General features: G+C 38.8%; 1 protein-coding gene across 1 annotated transcript in view; it reads left to right on the top strand.

Annotated features, from left to right (window-relative positions):
* The first annotated feature begins 246 nt into the window (after positions 1 to 246).
* pkd1l1 (polycystin 1 like 1, transient receptor potential channel interacting) overlaps positions 247 to 20,569 on the top strand; it is a 49,933-nt gene continuing 29,610 nt past the window's right edge. The window contains 23 exon segments of the mRNA XM_084747170.1: positions 247 to 446; positions 2,327 to 2,461; positions 2,602 to 2,777; positions 3,792 to 3,953; positions 4,075 to 4,397; positions 4,827 to 4,913; positions 5,459 to 6,599; positions 7,096 to 7,261; positions 7,450 to 7,689; positions 12,034 to 12,166; positions 12,582 to 12,785; positions 13,611 to 13,792; positions 13,900 to 14,103; positions 15,028 to 15,191; positions 15,298 to 15,483; positions 15,609 to 15,671; positions 15,900 to 16,124; positions 16,802 to 16,873; positions 17,424 to 17,603; positions 17,693 to 17,770; positions 18,006 to 18,148; positions 19,847 to 19,967; positions 20,302 to 20,440. Of these exon segments, the coding sequence (XP_084603296.1) occupies positions 247 to 446; positions 2,327 to 2,461; positions 2,602 to 2,777; positions 3,792 to 3,953; positions 4,075 to 4,397; positions 4,827 to 4,913; positions 5,459 to 6,599; positions 7,096 to 7,261; positions 7,450 to 7,689; positions 12,034 to 12,166; positions 12,582 to 12,785; positions 13,611 to 13,792; positions 13,900 to 14,103; positions 15,028 to 15,191; positions 15,298 to 15,483; positions 15,609 to 15,671; positions 15,900 to 16,124; positions 16,802 to 16,873; positions 17,424 to 17,603; positions 17,693 to 17,770; positions 18,006 to 18,148; positions 19,847 to 19,967; positions 20,302 to 20,440 (4,724 nt within the window).

Consider the following 20,569-nt stretch of genomic DNA (forward strand, 5'->3'; position numbering starts at 1 on the left):
GATCAGAGACATGCACTACACTACGGCCTTGAATCAAAAACTCTCACATACACTTTCACTAAGCGGTTCAATCATTTGCATACAGTCCCTCTCTGTTCTCAGCTCCCACACACCTCGTACTATATGCGTACACTACATGTTTTCACTCAGCACCTGCTTTTCTCCCCCATCTCTCCCCACCTCTCATTCTGAAACTTGCTCGTCATCATCAAACCGTCCAGCTGAGTTTCCTTTGCGCCCTCGAACATGTTTGGTGTTTTTGTCTGCTCGCTCATTTCATTGCATCCGTTTTTTCACCGCGCCTCTGAGGCAGTTTCTGCACTGGATCATGACGATAATTCACCCTGGTTCACGGGCTGCGTCAAAGCCAGCGGCAGGCTTTATGCACCCGAAGGTGCCCGTGACCTTGACCCGGTAATCTGCTCTGTGCGCTGCCTGGATGAGGGGTGAGTTTAGGGAAACTGTGCAAGAGCACGTTGAGTCAGATGCATGTCAAGTAAAGAAGCCTATAGGCCTACATGTGAAAAATTAAAAGGAACATAAAAATAAAAATAAATAAATAAATAAATAGGACGGCATTCTCATTTTGACAGTCCATAGCTGCACGGACGTTTCTGGTCAGACGCCCTTCTTCAGCGTACAGCATGACACTTTGTTTTTAATGCTCTACACAAGATTCAGCTCTCAGTTTGAAAGATTCAACAGTGAGCTGAACACGCTGTATCCCAAAAAAATACGAAGAAAACAACTTTATTATTTTGGTATCACATGCGTTATAATCTACTTATGGCACTGAATAGTTACAGTTTTAAGCACTCATAAATCGTCCAAATACTTACATAGTAAGTAATATAATTCTTATAGTTGTAACACATCATAATAATTTTATGATACAATATAATCACGGTTTTAAAGCATTAATGTGCATTAATGCATATAATGCATACATTGGGTTTGTATATTTGTGTATTTGTGTAAAAGTATTGAGAAAATCCACACTTTATGATGCCCATGTCTGTAATAAATTATAAACATGCTTCAAAATGCACTGTGATCTGCTTACAGCACCATATAATTATAGTTATAAACACTCATAATTCATTCATAATGCTTGATGACAATAATCATGACACATTATAATGACTTATAAGGTCAAGTATCATAACACCCTCATAATTGCTGATATGTGTTATTATTCTGTAATACATGACCATTTTACAGTGTCACTGTAATCACTCTTATAATGCAATATGATGTGACAATAATCTACTTTAAGTGGTCATTGGGTGCTGCAGTAGTTGCAAAACATTTTGATCATTTTCCAATGCATATTAATCACTGTTTTAATATATTATGATGTGAGTATAAGGTACTTGGTCATTGGGTGCTTTAAGTGAAGTAATGAAATTCCCTAATGAAATAGTCCTAAACCTGCCTCTTGAGGGGGAAAAGCATTGCTAAATCAAATAGGCTGTGCATTTAGAAATGACATACTCAATTAACAGTACTTTCATAAATGTACTCCTGCTATTTATGTTTTCTTGTCATTTAAACGTTCCTCTGAGGGTTTGAGTATTACATTACACTATAACACTTTAAAAAAAATGTCAGTGACTGACAAGAAATTATTACAACACCTTACAAGTCATTATAAAATGCTTTATAATGTGTTATGATTATTACTAAATGCAATTATGAATATTTATTAGTGCCTATAACTATAATCATATTATACTACCACTATGCTCTTTGTAGCTTATAATGCTTTATGCAGTATATCTACAACGTATTAATATTTTTTGATACTCCTACTGAGACCAGTAGTTTCTCAGTGGTGGCAGTAGTAACCTGTGTTAGAGTCATCTTCTATTGTGTATGAAAACTGTAGAATAAAAATTTATGAAAAATCAAATCCAATTATCAATCAAATTAAATCCCTGAAATATGTATTATAAATGTTGTTAAATCATTTTCTCATTTTGAAATATTTTAGATAACAGAATTTAATTCCAAACATCAGGGCATTTTAAAAAAGACATGCATTTTGAAATCTTTTTTTTTTTTTTTTTTTAACATTAAAATAAAATGTGTGCTTTGCTCCCTGTGCTCACTCAGGGATATTGGTTGACATAAGTCAAACATTATGTTAGAAGTAAGTTTTTTTTTTTTTTTTTTTTTTTAAATTTACGATAACATGTAGCTTATTGGAGCAAAAAGTTTTACTCTCCAAATTTAGTCTTTCTAAAACTTAACACAACATTTTTGGTATATTAGATGAGCTGAGCGCAGGGTTTTATTAACTTTCAGTACTATTTTGTTGTTGAAGGTATCAGGTTGCTGCACTGACCTCAGAGGGTTGTTACTGTGGCAACAGGCAACATGGTTTGGTGGCAACTGAGTGTTTCAACAAATCTTCAGATGCAGGGACCAAGATTATCAGAGGAGAGGGCAGAGGGGAAAGGTGAGACCACATTGCTGTCTTTTCCTTTCATTTTCAGTGTCTAACTAGGTTCACTGGATCTGTTTCACCTCTGCAATAAAATCTCCATAATGCCATTTCTTTTCTTTTTTTTCTTTTCTTCCTTTTCTTTACTTTTCTAGTGTCCTCTCCTTGCCTGTTGGAGGTGGACAGGGAAGTGTGGTGGCTCTCTATAGAACTGAAGGACCATTTCTACACAGCGTCCATCTGTCTGTCTCTCCACACACAGTGCAGGCAGGGAAGACTTTTGTTGTGGAAGTTTCAGGAAGGCTGGCTGGATGCCCGGACCAGCCCACAGGTCAGCTGTAGTTTTGACTCAGAATAGAAGTTTGATTTGATAAAGATGTTTAAGCAAAAATGTTTTTTTTTCCCCCCCAATTATTTCATTAACAGTTATTTTCTATGATTGCACTTGGAACTGTGTAAATTAATTTTTGGTCTATTGTAAATTCTTCATGGATTTATGTCATGGCTTTAATAAATGATACTAACTAATTATATTTTTTTATAATTCCAGCAATTATGCCATGATTTTTATTATCAGAGCAGAGTCTATCTAACAGGATTGTTCCAAAAGTAGATTGAATTTAAGACAGACAACATTTGTGTAGTCAGCGTTTCCTCATTTATTCTAACCTTTAAAGGTTCAATTATTTTAGAAAAAAATAAAATAAAATAAAAAAAATAAAATTTGGACTTGGAAAAAAAATAGTAAAAATATAACACCTTATTTGTCATTATAGCATACAACAAAATTATGTTTGGTAACTCTCAGAGACCGGCAGCAATAGAAAGCAAGATAAAAGAATAAAAATATGAATAATAGGATAAAAACAGGAATGAAAGGCAAGAATAATAAAATGTGAAAACAAAGGATAAAATGAGAGCCAAACCATGTATTACTCTACATATGTGGATACAAAATAGAAACACAAAATTGTGTATTGCAATGGAAAACAAATTTCCCATTATTGCCTCTGGACAACCATCTTGTGCTTAAAATGATCAACAAGAATCTATTTCTATCATATATTTTAAAATAAAGTTAATTATATAATTATAATCATGAAGAATGATGTACAAAAGGTAACTTCTATAGATCTAATTCTAAAATAATGATTATTTTGGAAAGACGATCTATATTGTGCTGAACAAATGAGCTTGTTAATGCATTTTAATGTGAAAGAATATTTTTAAACGCAGAAAAGAATATCAGGATATTTGATGAATGATTACATAATTTAAAAAGAAATTGTTGCATGCAGTAGTGTTTCTTTTTCATGTTTTAATTTATTTTTTGTGTGATTTTTAGGGATCGTGGGTGTGGGAGGGCAGGACCTCTCTTACGTTACTGTTGAGATTCAGGAAGCGACCCATAAAGGTCAAAGTTCACATCATGTCAGCGTGTTGGATGATGGCTCCTTTGTTGAGTCATTTGATTGGATTTTAGACACTCCAGGAAAATATGAACTCAGTAAGTCAACAAGAGCAAACACATTTAGTTTAATGATGAATAAATAATTGACTAAAAGTGAAAAGTATTTTATATTTTGCAGTAACCCTCTCTGCTTCTTCTCTTTTCATTTTCTGCTCAGACGTCAGTGTCTCCAACGTCCTCTCCACACTCTCCTCCGCCCTCCAACTCTCCGTCCTGCAGCCCCCTCCACACAGCCTGGTGATCTCAGTGATTCGTGGCCCCCTGGGCGTCCCCTCCTGCATCCCTCTCCTGTCCACAGTCTCCAGCAGCGTGACAGTGGAGGCAGTGTACCTGGGTGAACCCGTCACACTGCAGGCAGACGTGGGCGATGGTCCGGCCGCAGAGTTTTCTTGGCGGTTCACTCACAAGGAAAAAGGGGAAAACACAAAGGGTGTTAAGACAGTCTGCCTCCCCAACTCCGACTGTTTGAGCAGCACTGTGGTAAGTAGGGCTGAGAGAATAGCTGATGCACATGAATGTCAAAATCAAAGGTTTTCAGCTTTAAATGATGAAGTTTCCTCTTTTTAATTTATTATAATGTATTTTTACAGTCTGATTATGGATTTTTCTGGAGGTTGTGAATCAACAAAATCTTGTAATCTTACCTAAATGAGGCCTGATTAGAGTTTAAAACAAAGAATATAAGAAAGATCACAATCCTGTCAATATCAAGTTAAAAATTAAAGACACCAAAAGCTCATCTAACACAGTAGTAAGAATTGGTACATTTCTGTTAGTGTAGAAGAAAAGCTGGTTGATAAATGATCTGGTGATTTAGAATAACAAAAAAGTGTTTTGTTAGATGTAAAAGCATGTAAAAAAAACCAAAAACTCAAGTCTTTCTCATGTTTAAATTCTAAATGCCTTCAGAACTGGACCTTTGAAACAGAGGGAGTTCACATGGTGGCAGTGAACGCCTCAGGTGCCCACGGATGGACACAGGAGACAATAGAAGTTGTGAGTAATTTCCTAAAACAGCTCAGCACTGTAGTTCTTTAACAAGTGGTACTCAAAGAGAAATAAATAGAGCATCTGATGGGGACTATATCCAGCTTTGAATCAATACACATTTGGTGAGTTAGCAAATACTTGCAGCAGCAGCAGGATGGTGTGTGTGTGTGTGTGTGTGTGTGTGTGTGTGTGTGTGTGTGTGTGTGTGTGTGTGTGTGTGTGACTTTGTTGCCCATGTTCAATGTAATGAAGAAACATGTCAACTAGTTCAACAATGTTGCTCACTGTTGTGTTTTTAATGCTTTTTGACAATAATGGAGCTGCATGGCACAGAGAAATACAATATATCAGACATGGGATTTGTTGATAATATTTATCCACAGCAGCACTTTGCTTAGCTTCACACACTGGTACTCCTGCTGCTTCTCCAAACTGAGGGTGTACTGACTGCCATCTACTGCAGGCTATACACTGACCACTGAGAAGTAACTCATCTCCTTCTCTTAAAAAAAATCCAAACTATCCCTCTGATCTCACATTTACACTTGCAGGTGGTCATGCACCTTGCTGTCTCTGACCTCAGAGTGAGTGTATCAGAGAGTCAGCTGACATCTGGAGAGGGCGTTTCTGTGGACGTGGAGCTGTTCACCACCATGAAGCACCTCCTTGTCCTGAACCTCACGCTGAACACTGAGGACAGCAGCACCGGCACAAAGGATCATTTAGGTGGTGACTTCAAGAATGATCATGAAAACGTCAGTGACAATAAAGCTGAACATCATTCAACCCAAATGACTCACTATGGCTGTAACCACAGCAACCATGGCAACATCAACTGTGATCACAATCTCGGTCAAAATTGTCATGGTAGCACCTGCTTACATCTTTGTTTTGATACTCACGTCCACAAGTCCAACCGCTCCAGCTGCCATTTGCACCTCCACCTTCGCTGTCGCCTCCCCTCATCTGCAGGACGGTATCGCCTCACCGTGTCTGTTCTCTCCACTATTGAGCCTTCATCAGTGCTGCTCTCCACTGTCCTGCCTCAATCCTTGATGGTGTACGAGCACATACATGCCCTGAGGCCTTCTGGGAGTTGGAGGTCAGTAGTTTCGACACATGCGCAATTCAGCCTGGAGGTTGTGAGCCCTGCTGGCCGCATGGGCTCAAGAGTGAACTGGACTCTCAGTTTGGATGATGTTATTGTGATGAGCAGGACATCTGAAGAGTGGAACATAAACATGTCTCTTACAATAGCAGGATGTTATGAAGTGACAGTTAAGGCCTTTAACCCAGTCAGCTTGGCCTCGTTCTGCACACACATCCTCGTTCAAGAGCCAGTCGGAGAGCTGGTGTTGAACGTTCCCAGTGTGATCATGGCACATCAGAAACACTATGTTTTATTTAGTGTCACAGCAGGGTCAAATGTGACCGTGTCTCTGCTGGTGAATGCAACACTAGTGTACAGAAACAGCAGCTACGCGACAGGAGAAGAGGCAGCGGTGGTTTTGCTTCTCAACCACACAGGGACAGTTGTGGTTGAGCTGCGAGCTGAGAATCGAGTGTCTTCTCAGAATAAAACCGTGAGGGTGTGCATTGAAGGGAACAGGAAGCCGTCAACACAAGTTAGAGTTAATCCAACGTGGCAACCACCTACCAGTCAAAGTCCTGTTCACAGCCTGGCTGACAATGGTGAGGAAGTATTTCTGACTAACACCCACTGAGCAGTACAATAGATTTGAACATTAATTAATTCACTTTAGAAAAGGAGTGTGACTTTCTTTTCATGTAAATGACTCTGGCTTTGTCTTTAATCAGGGTCTAAACATGTTGATCTTCGTTAGGCAAATTTCTTTTAGAAATTCATTATTTATTATTAGTATTTATGACAGCAGCTGCTTCAACAACTAGCTTTAGGGGTTGGAGGCCAGCCTTCCTGATTAACATTACTGTACAAAGTCATAACTCTATAACCTGTGCAAAAACACAACTTAATGACTTCATTCACTGACTTGAGTGAAAAATTAAAATATGTGGAAGCAAATTAGCTCTCTTCATCATCATTCCCCACGTTCTTGACACAACTTGTTCTTGTTGTGTTGTTCTTATTACCTCCCTGTCAAGTATTTAAAGCTGGTGGTATATATAAATATAATAACAACATGCTCTCTGTTTTGTCCCATAGCAGTACAGATTTATGCAGAAAAACGAGCTTATCCTACAAATACAGATATAACTTTCCTGGCTGTGGCTCAAGTACCGGATCCTGTGGAGTTCCTCTGGCACTTTGGAGACTCAAAATCAGCCAGAACCACTTCAAGGACCGTCACCAAAAGATACCAAAAACCTAGCAGGTATGAGTAAGAGATAAAATATAAAGTATATTTTAACTCCATAATGGAGTGCATAGTTCCATTGTACTAAGCTTAAGTCACTCTCCCATCCATAATTGATCAGTTTGAGATGGTGTACCTGAAATAGAATGCATTTGCCAGTGTACAGGCTTATATTTACAACCGACTACCCCCTCTCTTCATTGTAGGTATGACATAGTTGTAGTCCTGTCAAGAGGCCGGACCACAATGACCTCCGATGTGTTCCCACTGGTAGTCCAGAGAGCAGTGAAGCTAAACAGGCTCCTCTACCAGCCGTCTGTCCTGCTGAATCAAACAGTGACAGTGAGTTGTCGGGTCAATGTGGGGACAGACGTCACCTTCCTGTGGAGCTTCGGAGACGGATCATCCAGGCTGGGACAGAGCACAGAACAGCATGTCTTCCACAGGTGAGTTTCACAACTAGTACTGATTTTTAATTAGTTTCACGGTAGCTCAGGTAAAGGCAAAGGATATTGCTAATAGAACTAGACTTATTGCAGATATATTAGTAGCGGCACCAGAGGTTGCGCTAGACTTTTTCGTTGTCTGTCATTTTGACTGACAGGGTCATAAAAATCCCGTCATAATCTATTTTTACCCGTCACTTTAATTTTTAAAATGATAATAATTACATATTCAATAGCATTTACTTTTCATTCATTTTAATTAATATTCAGTCCAAACAAGCTGAACAGAGAATCCACACCGTACCTCTTTTATCAACACCATCATCATTTTTGGGCTTTTTGAAGAAACTTCAGCTGCTGACACTCAGCTGCCGTGACACTAGGTGTGTTTGAGATGATCCAGGCCTGCCCAGAATTGATCAGCAGTGATCACCGCATAGTGCATGCCGGTTAGATTTGTGTCCGACTTGGTCCCGACTTGCTCTGACGTCATGCACATGTGGGCAACGATAACCTCACGAGATCGAGGCGGCCGCAGTTTGTAGAGCCAGATGCCGCAGCTGCCCTCCACCGACTGCAAACGCCTGGCTGTCACCTGATCGACAAGCTGATTGGCTCTGATTGGCTCATAATTTTGACAACAAACAGCACGTGTTGTATAAAATACCCTTTGTTCTTCTACTACCAAAATTCTTTATTATTATTATTATTTTTCCGCCGCGTTTTTCAAAGTCCTGTAACTTCAGCATACTTCAACCGATTCAAACCATTCAAATTTCAATTTATTCAGATTTATTATGACACGATTGGAAACCCCTTCAATTTTCCGTAACTTTCATATTTTCCGAAATATTCCACGTTAAAATTCCCATCCCTATTAAATCCCATTCAAAAAAAGCTTTGTAACGCTTCTTCTTCTACAAATTTCAACCGATTCAAACCATTTCAAGTCACAACATTCATCTGAATTTTTTCCGGAGCCTTATTACTTTTCTAAGCCGTCACGTTCAATACTTTCCGAGATATTCCAGGTTTTTTCCGAACGGCGTTCCCATTGAAAATGAATTACGGAATCTTCAGAAATCTCAAAATTTCACCTTTTTTCAAACGTTGACTACCGACTCATACTTTGAGCTAGAAACTCCATTCAAACTGGAAAATATTCAACATTTCGCTGACTTTTTATATTTGTTTCAACTTCTTAATCCCATTCAAACTTTAAAAATTATTCACCGTTTTCTGAAATTTGGTTATAATGGAAGTCAATGAGAAAATCCTTCAAACTCGCTCGACTTCACCCTGTCGCCATGGATTCATACATTCACGTAGAAACTCCATTCCAACTCTCAAACGCTTACAATCACGTGGACTTTTGGTCACTAATTCCGATTTTCGATATCTCTTTTAGTTTTTCCACAGCAGCAGTTTAAAAAACATGAAATTTTCATCTCTTCTCAGACTTTATAATGGGTGTGTATTGCGTGCGGTCGTTAAAGCTAGAGTGGGTGATGTCATCGCTAGAGTGGAGAGGGGGTACAAAATCATCCAGAAATTTTCTCTTCAACTCGCCGCTACGGCCACACCGTTCGCTCTACATACACAAATTTTACAGCATTTTGTAGGAAAAGCCGTGCCGGTCGCAGCGGTGTGACCGTCGAAGTCAACGGACAAACGGTTTGGGCTGAGCAGGGTCCGAAAGGGCGCCAAGTCGAACCGGCTGCCCCATTCGCTCCCATGTTAAGCGAGAGCAAACATTTCTGGAAGAAAGCAGACGATCCCTGTTTTTTCCATCGCCCTACCGGCCTCATTTTTCACACTACAGAAATAAAATTTGCACCATTGCGTTCGCCATCTCGTCCTCTCACTCACCGTATCCCGTTTTTAGCTGTAGCAATTACGGTTGTTTGTTAAACGGCTGGAGTTTGAGTGGTACGTTTTCTCAACTTTTGCCTTTGTTTGGAGTATTTGAAATTGAATGTGCGGTTGCTTGCAGGCGATTGGCTGATTCAACCAACAGCAGTTAGGCTGAAATTGACCAATCGCCTGTGTGTTACAGAACATTCAAATTTGAATACTGAGAGGACCTGAGTTCTTAAAACCTCATGCAGAGACAATTACACCTGAAACAGCTCAAGGTTTGAAATGACTAGCAGTTTAGAAAGACTGTTTATCTATCTCTGTCTGCCACTCTCCATACCTGTCTGTCTCTCTGTCTCTCTAGAATTGAATGTGCTGTTGCTTGCAGGCGATTGGCTGATTCAACCAACAGCAGTTAGGCTGAAATTGACCAATCGCCTGTGTGTTACAGAACATTCAAATTTGAATACTTTGAGGACCTGAGTGAAAACCTCATGCAGAGACAATTGCACCTGAAGCAGTTCCAGGTTTGAAATGACTAACAGTTTAAAAAGACTGTTCGTCTATCTCTGTCTCTCTATCTCTGTCTGCCTAGAATTGAATGTGCTGTTGCTCACAGGCGATTGGCGGATTCAACCAACAGCAGTTAGGTCCTCTCAGTATTCAAATTTGAACGTTCTGTAACACACAGGCGATTGGTCAATTTCACCAGCCTGAGTTCTTAGCAGTTAAAACCTCATAGAGAGACAATTACACCTGAAGCAGGTCAAGGTGTTTGAAATTATCAGTTTAAAAAGTCTGTCTGTCTGTCTCTCTCTGTTGCTCTGCATGTCTGTCTGTGTGTCTCTGTCTGTCTGTGTCTTTCTGTGTCCACCTTGGACATTTTAGACTGCAGTCTTTTTTAACTGTCAAATTCAAAGTTTCAGTTGCTTCATGTAAAATTGTTACCTTTCTTTCTTCAGATTTAGTTCTTTCAGCTTTCTAACATTCAAATTTTACACATAATTATAACATTATTGTATTTTCATATCAGCTATTGGCTTTGGCTTTTTAACTAATATTCAAATATTCTACATGATTCAAATATCGATTTATTGTCAGCGCAGCTATTCAGAGTGGTTTCAGTGTTTCAATAAAAATTCAAATATTATACTAAATTCAAATATTAATTTATTTTCATGGCAGGTATTCAGTGTGGCGTGATCCTTTCTTCAAACATTCAAACATTTCACATAATTCAAACCTTATATCATTCAGGCAGCTATTCGGTGTGGCGTCAGCCTTTCTACATACATTCAAACATTCAAATCGTTCAAAACTTTATTGTATTCAAGGCAGCATTGCAGTTTGGCTTCAGCTTGAAGCATTCACACCCGCAATTTCTTCAGAAATTGCTTTTCTAGTTTTCTGTGTAGTTGTAATATTTAATGCTCGACATATTCGTCTTCTGTTGTGCAATGAAGTTTTAATCTGTCAGCAAGCAGATATTTTGTGTCTGATAATAATAAGGGTTATATTAGACTTATCAAAAGAACAGTTTAGTGCTTTACAAGGCAGATAAAAGAACAGATGTTACATGCGTCAAAAGGAGGATCTCTTCTATTTTTACTTCAATCAACGATCAAAAACGCACTTTATTTCTTCAGCTATGATCATGATCTGCAGACTACAGGTAACCTACAGGTGATCTAACAGGATGTTCGTGTCTCTTCCTCTACTCTCTCGTAAGTCTACTGAAAACTGTCCGACTTGACTGCAGCTTTTTGTCTCCACCTCCTGCTGTGGCCGCCTGATCTCGTCTACTCTCAAGGCGAGGCGCAGTTCATCTCGAACGCACCTAATAGCTAATTAATATGCTCACTCGCCACCAAGTGGTCAGGAGTGTGAATTGCAACCTGTCAAAATGACAGATGACCTTCAGATTTTTCCGTCACCGTTTAGAAAAAACCAGTCAATGACGGAAAATATTCGGTTAACGCGACCCCTGAGCGGCACATATGTTGGCTGATATATAAGAAAAAATTCCAGTACAGAAACAGTTTTCCCATTACATAGATTGTTATGAAAGACCTCTGAGAAGTTTACCATCAAACTGAAAAATGTTCTTTTATGTGCATACTTTGGCAACAATACTTATATAAAGCTAATGTGAAGAACATTTATTGAAAATGTTTGTTCCTATTATGTGTTTATGTAAAAATACATAAGAGTAGTAATGGAAGGGATAAGGAAGTCGAAATTTCTGTATGAGTGGTGTTTTTTGTTTTTTCATTCAGACAATAAAGTTGAAATATTGAGTGTGAAGTCAAGTTTTTTTTTATATGTTTAACATAAGTTTGGTTCCTTTTTTTCCATGTGACAACCTTGAATTTCCTGTCAAATCTTCATTTAACAAACCTTGATAAGGGAGTTCAGAGTTTTATTTCAAATTAAATATGTCTTTTGCTGAAATCCTGTTTATATTTACTGTGTTTTTACTGTCTACAGGACAGGGGAGTTCAGAGTGACAGTAACTGTGTCTAACCTGGTCAGCTCTGCCTCTTTAGGCAGTCACATCTTTGTTGTGGACCAGCCTTGTCAGCCTCCACCAGTCAAAAACCTGGGGCCACTCCAACTACAGGTACATTTTACCAGCAGGACTGTTCCATGGACTGTTCCAAAGAGTTCCACGATAATCTTTTTGCATAATGTAATTCAAGTGGTCTGACAGAAAACTAGACTTCTCCTCCTCCTCTTGGCTTTTTTCAGGCTACAGGATATGTAGCCAGGACACTGACCAATCACAGGTCGGTTAAGATAGTTAATTGCTGTGTCTTATTTACAAAACGTCAGCATTTCGACAAACTGGGAATGAGAGTCACCAATCAATCATCTACAAGTCTCCAATCCAAAGCATTGGTAATTTGACAACCTGCTGAGAGTCAGCAATCAAGCAATCTTTTGTCAGTATCGCTTACTGCTCCTTTAACATGCGTGTAGTATGGTAGAGATCATTACATTTCCGCACCTTCTCTGTTCTCTCTCCTGTCTTCAAGGTGCGAAGATATGAGCACATCCGTCTGGGCGTGACCTATGAGTCTGAAGTTGACTGTGACATTTCAGGAGGCCTTCGCTACACCTGGACTTTGTTTGACTCTGCAGGACGGGTCTTCCCTCTGCCCCTCATAGACACACATAGACAGAGCCTTGAACTGCCCAGCCACCTCCTGCACTATGACACCTACACTGCCATAGCCAGGGTAAGTAGCAGATGCAGTGGAAACAGACTGATGGTCCAAAATTAAACAATTGTCCCGCCCCCCTTTTGGTTTGTGATCCAATAACTGTTGAGTAAGCCTGATACCTGGTGAAGCCTCAGTCAACTTTCTCCTTCCCAGTTTCCTGTACTTTGACATACTATGTGTGAGGGTTGTCTATGTCGAAAAGAAAAGAAAATATTGGAGATGGTTAAAAGATTTTGGCGGGGGGGCATATCCTCTGGTCATATCTTTAGTTAGCTAATGTTAGAAAAATACCAGCTAACTCACTAGCTAACGAATGATTAGGTAGCCAATTAGGTTGTTGATATAACTAGCTAGCTAATGACTGATGTGAATTAGCTAATTCACTTAAACCACTTTCATTTGAGTGTTTTTTCATTGTTATTTCTCAATTTTATCAAGTTCTTGGAACCTTTGAGTAATTTTATCATGTTTTTTTTGCTTGTGGGTGTTTGTAAAAGTGTCAAGATGAATGTCCTATGTCTCTTTTACTATCTACATACAGGTGCAATTACAGTAACCTAATTCTGAACCTGAGGTAACAATAGATGTAGATTAGCTAGCAAGTTAGTTAGTATTTTTGCTAACATTAGTTAACTTAAGTTGTGACTATATGGCACTATATGTCACTTTTACAGGTTCTCTAGCAACATCCTTTAACTATCTTCAAACTTTGTTTTTCTTTTCAACATATATGAGCTGAGCACATGGCATATCAAAGTACCGGGAAAGGAAAAGGAGGAAGGTGATTGCAGTTCCAAAAGGGACTGTGGTTTGACTTTAATAGCTGTCATTGCTCTGCAGGTTCAGATTGTGGGCAGTGTGGTGTACAGTAACTACAGTGTGAGAGTGCAGGTGGTACCGAGCCTGCCTGTGGCCTCCATCCAGGGTGGCACCAACATCTTCATTAACAAGAGGAATGGCACAGTGGTAACCCTGGATGGGCAGAGATCTTATGACCCTGACTTCCCCATGATCCCAGTCAGGTACAGAAACTTTTAATGGATATAAGGTGTATCTTATTTAGCTTCTGGGAAGATTTGACCTAAATGTACATTCAAACACAACATTGTGTCTGATTTTCTCTTTGAAGCTTCAGCTGGACATGTAAACCAGTCAGCTCCATCACCAGCTCCTGTTTCCACCACAACGTTCCTACTTCATCGCCTGTGCTCAAGTTCCCTGCTAGTTTCCTAAAGCACAACTTTGATCAGTTTCGGTTCACACTCACCATCTACAGTGGAGAGCGTTCAGCTTCATCAGAGATCTTCCTCACATTAATATCAAATGTGATTGGGTGAGTTTAAATAATCAGTATTTCACAGTCACTATATCTGAAGGCTATTGATGTGCATTAAAGAGATAGTTCGGATTATTTTAAGTAGGGTCTGAGGTACTTCGACAACAGTCTGTGTATTATCTACAGTAGATGCTGGTCGGCACGCCCCTGTTTTGGAGAAGCAGAGAGGGCTACTAGCACAGAAGCTAAACAATGTACAGCTATGGACAGGGTCAGCAACAAAAGGTAGCAGTAGTAATTTGAATATTTTCACTACTTTACTTTGCTGGCAGCCTTTTTGTGACAGGAAAGCACTGTTATACGAGCCAAATATTACTCAGTAATTTTGCACTACCACTGGCTCAACCGTTTGCTTTGTTTGTGTTATGTGATTTATGTATTTTAAAGGGTAAGCAGATTCATCAAACTCAAGCAACAATACATGCAAACTAACAGATTGAGGCAGAAGTTGACCAGACTTTCACCTGGTCTGCAAGATAAAATGACTGATTTCCTCTATGGAGTTTGGTTTGTCTGGATAGAGCAATATTTTGTTGCTGTTTCCTGTTGGAAAAGGCTGTCTGGTTGAGGTAAAGGGGTGAACTTTTTTTTAAGTGGTTACAGTCCCTTTTGCTGCTGACCATGTCCACATCAGTTCATTGCTTAGCTATCATCCATTACTCTCTGCCTCTTCAAACTTCAAACTACTTCAAACTATGGTAGCTAATATACTGACTATCGATAAATACTTCATTGACCCTACGTCAGTGCATTAACAAGCAGAGAACACCCTGTGCTTTTTCCTTGTTGGAGCAAAGTCTGCTTGCAAATCAAATTAACATCAAAGCACAGATGGAAATTGGAAGCTTTGAAGTGAAGTTACAGCTACAGAGTGCACTGTATCTTGATACACCTCCTGATTCTTGTATGTTTCCAATCCAGGCAGGTGTCAGTTTACTGTCCTCAGTGCCAGGGAGAACAAGTGATCTGGGATCAGTCTTTCTCTGTCAGCGCCACGTGTGAAGGCTGTGATGTTGACCCAAAATACATTCAGTACACATGGAGCTTGTACCTGGTCAATGTGTCCTCCAAGCCCGTCATAGAAGGTAAATAAAGATGTGAAATAATTATTAACTATGATATTTACCGTTTATTAAGGATGGTTATTATAAAGTCTTACCAAAATCTCATCTTAAATAACCTCTGTTCTAGTCCCGTTTTGTTCTGCAGTGGATCTCAGTGCTCCATCCACCATCATGGATGATCCTGCCACTTCCCCTCAGAACCCTGTGACTTCTACCCAGAATGCCTCTGAAACTAGAGCCAAAAAGCTAAATCTGAATGTGACCGGCGGCAGAACATTATGGAAGAATAACAGAAAGAAGTCAACTGTGGCTGGTGTGTAATTAAATGTGACTGGTGAGATAAAAACAGCGACCCCCATGCTTCCCGAGCGGTCGTACTGAAATAGAAAATAACACCCTGTCAAAAACCTTGACTTCTCTCTTTTCTTCCTCACACAGGTTTGACAGAACCTGAGCACTCGCCTACCTCTTCTCTAGTCCACATAACAACAGCAGGATCAGGTGATCTTGAGCAGCTTTATTGTTTGAAAAGCAAATGATGTGATTCTGTAGGTAAATCTTGTGAAGAAATGTGCAAATATGTATCGTCAACCATGCTCACAATCATAAGCTTAAAAGCATTGGACATCAATAAGGAAAATCAACACAAAGTAATGATGTGCAAGGTCATAGTTACAGTAAGATGGATAGTTTATGAATTATTTAACAGCTTATCCTCTTTATGTCCAGGAGAGGAGCCCTTTTATCACCCTCTGGGGGAGTTTGACCCTCCAGAGCCTTTGTACTCTTCCACTGAATACCAGCCACTTGCCCTTGACAACAGTGGCGTCCTGTATTCAGACCACTTTGGCCAAAGTGACATTATCGGTGAATTCCCAATTGATTCGGACTCCTCTGCTGACTGGGAATTTTCTTTTCCTGTCCTGGAGAGCAGTGACTTGGGAGGTCGACTAGGTGATAATAGTATAATATCAACCAAATGATTACAATTGTATGTTTTTATGCCATTTTTATGCTGTTCTTAAAAGAAAAATAGACAGGATTGTTTGCATGTATCAAAGATTGAGTGTGTAGGGTCTTCCTCCAAGACATTTAAACATATACATACAAACATTTCACGCCAGTCACACGTTATGAGAGTCACACCAGTTCATATTCCAGAGTATAATCCAGGGAAATGCAAAAAGCTCAAGACAGCCTTCCCACCCAGCTTGTAGTTCTTCATAGGAGAAAGTACAGATTTCATTGTAACTTCCAGATCAGACAGCTTTTCAAACAGTTGTTGCCTTTCATTGTGGGTAGGGTCTTTAGAGGAGACATATTATGCTTATTGTCAAGCTCATACTTTTATTTGGGGTTCTAACAGAGTAGGTATGTTGTTTGTATGTAATGTAATAGTTTGGCCACTCTGAAGCAGCAGTAACAAACTTTAAACGCAACATTAGCTTGTAAAAAGTTACTGTAGCAAACGCAGCATCCAGCAAGTATGGAGCAGCATTAGCCTTAATTTTGGAGCTGTGTGTCTGTTCAACTAATGAATGTAAATCCATTATTAGTAGCCCAGGCTGCCTTTTACATATGCATGGCCTGTGCAGATTTTTAGTGTGTAATTTAAAGATGATTTGTGACAGATGTGGATTATGATGTTCCCTTGATGAGCGCAGAGGAAGGAGACCCAGGTGTTTCAGCAGGAAGACCCACAGGTACAGTACATGTCTGCATTGGCCAAGAATCACTAGTGTGGTATAGGATGACCATATTTTCACTCCAAAACAAAGGACTGAGATACATCATAGAATTACTGCTTAAACATTGGTTCAATGTAGTAATCACCAAATCAATTTCTTTATATTGCTGACCTGTTGTTATTATGTTTAACTGTGATTGGCTCAGCTATTTCAGAGTGATGAAACCAGTGCTGTGACTGGTCAGAGACCATTTAATGATCACCACACCTGCTGACCTATATTCACCTGTGCCAAGCTCTTTTGCATATTGTACTGCTATAAATACATGATTATTCAAATTTCAACTGAAGCTGCATAATATCACGGTGAGGGTGAAGAGCATGCTTTTGCTCCCTTGTAGCTTCTTTAATTGTGATGAAACTTTGGTAGCGAATATTGAAAACTGGGGCATTTTAGTGTTTGACCAATATTAGTTGGGACTTGGGACACCCTTCTTCCTGTTCAAACTGGGATGCCTGGTCACTGTAGTGTGGGAGATTGTGTATCAATCCATGCATATTCTCAGGTGTGGATCATGAGAACTTCAGTCCAGGAGATGATTCAGTGTTTGATCCAACATTACATGAAGAGGAGGGGAGTAATCTGGTGGATTCCAGGCCATCAGTTGTGATCCAGGAACAAATTTTGCTCGATTTACCTCGAGACCTTGTGGACAGAGACCTTTTTGAGTCCTACACTTACACAGGTACACAGGTTTTCAGGTTTTCAGGTTTTCTTCTCTTTATCCACCTGTCTCAACCTTTAGTCATCGTTTCTCTTTTTCCATCTTTCCAGGAATTTCCTCCCCTTTGCTCAGGTTCAGACCCTTCAGTCTGAGACCTGGGAGCAGATACATGCTTGAGGTTACTGCCAGTAAGTCAACAACAACAATAATGACAATGTAATCTGAGAGAATGAAGAGATAGAATCACAAATAAACATGAACATTAAATACAGATTCTATACAGTCCAATATAAGTCCTAAATCCGATCACAATCCAGGCGAGGAAGTGTGTTGAACCAGAACACAAATAATCTCCTGTTGCATTTCTTTTCTTTTTCTACTATAGATCTGGATATTAATCTGATTGTTACATGTTGTTCTCAGAATCTCATGATAGTTTTCTTGGCCGGACTCAGCTGTTCTTAAAAACCAAACCTGCTCCAAAAGGCATGACGTGCCAGGTGCAACCAGTGAGAGGAGTGGAGTTACATACACAGTTCAGCATCTTCTGCACCTCAGGAAAAGAGGTATCTCCTGTCTCATTCAGTAAACACACACACACACACACACACACACACACACACACACACACACACACACACACACACACACACACACACACACACACACACACATACATACATGCATACACAAAGATACACAAAGGTGCAAGCTCCCAAAATCTTACTTCTTATTTGACCCTGCCTTTATATGTGAGCTCTTTCCAAGTATTTTTCTAATAAATATGGAAAAATATGACTCTCCTTTAACAGAAGGCTGTTAACATTTATACTAAAGGTGCACAGAGATGTAATTATATGTATCTGTATCTGTTCAACCAACAAAAGTATCTGTATTTGGATAAAAGTGAATAGAAGACCAGAACTGGGTGTAGCTTAAGTCACATTAAATCGTACTTTCTAATGTAATATCCATGGCAATATAATATATTTGTATTGGTATATGATTATGAAATACAAAGTATATTTCCACACCCTGATACTGTACCTTTCGTCACAGTTTCTGTTTTTGTCTTTTATTTTTTAACTAAACTATATTTTATGAATTGAACTCCACCACTGCCACCCCTTTAACTGGGGAACATTGAACAACTGGGAAAAACAAGACTGAAATTGAAAGATTCTGTTCAGCATTGAAAATAGAAAAACTTTACAGTAAAGATATAAATCATATCCTTCCGTTGCAGGGAAAAATCTTAAATTGCACTGTTGTTGCATTTATGTTTCTCAGTGTTTTAATCTTACTACAATTCACAGTACTACAATATTATACATAGTACACATAATAGAATTATATATCATAATATTATTGTAATATTAAAACAATGTACTTACATAACACTTTAAAGTAGTCCTCTTAATGTTACTACATTACATTTTGGAAATATTTTTTCCAGAGAAATAACAAGCAAATTCAGATAAAAGAAATATGTTTTCATTGCACAATTTGAGCATTCCAAAATAAAGGGAAATGTTACATATTAAAGGTGTAATATGTAACATTTCTGCATTAAAATGCCTAAAGACGCTAGACATATGTTGTATATGTTGCTGAGCTGTGGACATTATACCAAATATTTCCAACAATGTTTAAATTAAGAAAAATACACAATTTATTCAAAGTAACTGTGTGTTTCCTCTTTACAGTTGCTTGCTAGTTCCTACTTGCTAAAGCAAGAGATGTTGGATATGTCAGAGAGTGAGGGAGGAAGTCACCACATGTGATTAAACACAATGTGAATAAAACTTTAACATTAACTCATTCATGAACATGATTCCTACCTGTCAGTCATGTCAGACAGATTTTCAGAAGAAGATAACAACTCTAATGAGCCACTTCATGTAATCATGAAACTCCATCTTCTGTTGTTGTTTGAATGTGAGAGAGACCCCTAGTGGCAAAACTAACATGTTGCATGTTCAAAAACAAAAAAAACAAAAACAAAACTCATTTGTTAGATCGTTTAAGGGAGCTGTCACTCATATTGTGAATTCTTAAAGATGCAAAAAGTGCACACTAAGATACTTTTTTGTTATAACTGAAAAGATAAAAAAAAATATTTGCACAGGAACTAGTTCATATTTTCACAGAGAAAAATATAGTGATACAACACAAATGTGTCACCTTTTTCTCTCCAGCTTCGATGTCTTTAAACTGTTGCCTACATGTCAACCGTCACATGTCTGTCTGTGTCTGTGCTGAAGGACCTGATGTATGAGTACAGTGTCAGTGTTGGAGACAGACCTCCCAGGATGCTGTATCAGGGGAGAGACTTCCAGTACTACTTCAGTCTTCCTTCTGGTGACCCTAATGATGACTATAGAGGTAACACACACACATGCATAATTTCCTCGTATTTGAACTATCTTTCAGGTTTGCTTAAATTTTCTACAGTGTCCTGCTCATTTTCAGTTATGTATATGCTTGTTCAAAAAATAAACAGCAAAATAACTTTAATTTCCCAGAAAAAATATGAAAAAACAGGCATTTTTTCATTTCAGTGATTTATTTTTCATAATATGAAAATAGAAAATCAAAATCAAACCATGTAAAAAATTCTGCTCATCCCTTTTTGACCATGAAAATGAAAAGCAGTTTTGATTTTTTTGTATTTTAAAGTGAAAATCAGATAACCCATCTCTTTTTGTTGTTGTTATAGTAACTATTTACACAGAGATCAGAAGCAGCACCTATGGGACAGCCACTAAGCCCTGTCCTGTTACCGTCAGAGTTCAACCAAGCTTCTTCAGAGACACCTCCTCTTCTTCTTCTTCCCGTCTTGATCCTGATCTAGAGCTGTAAGAATCACCATGTCAGCACTTCACATTGGGATTATGGTTATGCTTATGTTGTATGGCATTTTCATAACCCAATACCACTTTCAAATAAGATACTCTTTATCAAGTGCTTATAAATAGTAAAGAATA

The sequence above is a fragment of the Lutjanus erythropterus genome, chromosome 21, assembly GCF_056507025.1.
Source record: "Lutjanus erythropterus isolate fLutEry1 chromosome 21, fLutEry1.hap2, whole genome shotgun sequence".
NCBI classification, from domain to species: Eukaryota; Metazoa; Chordata; class Actinopteri; order Lutjaniformes; family Lutjanidae; genus Lutjanus; species Lutjanus erythropterus.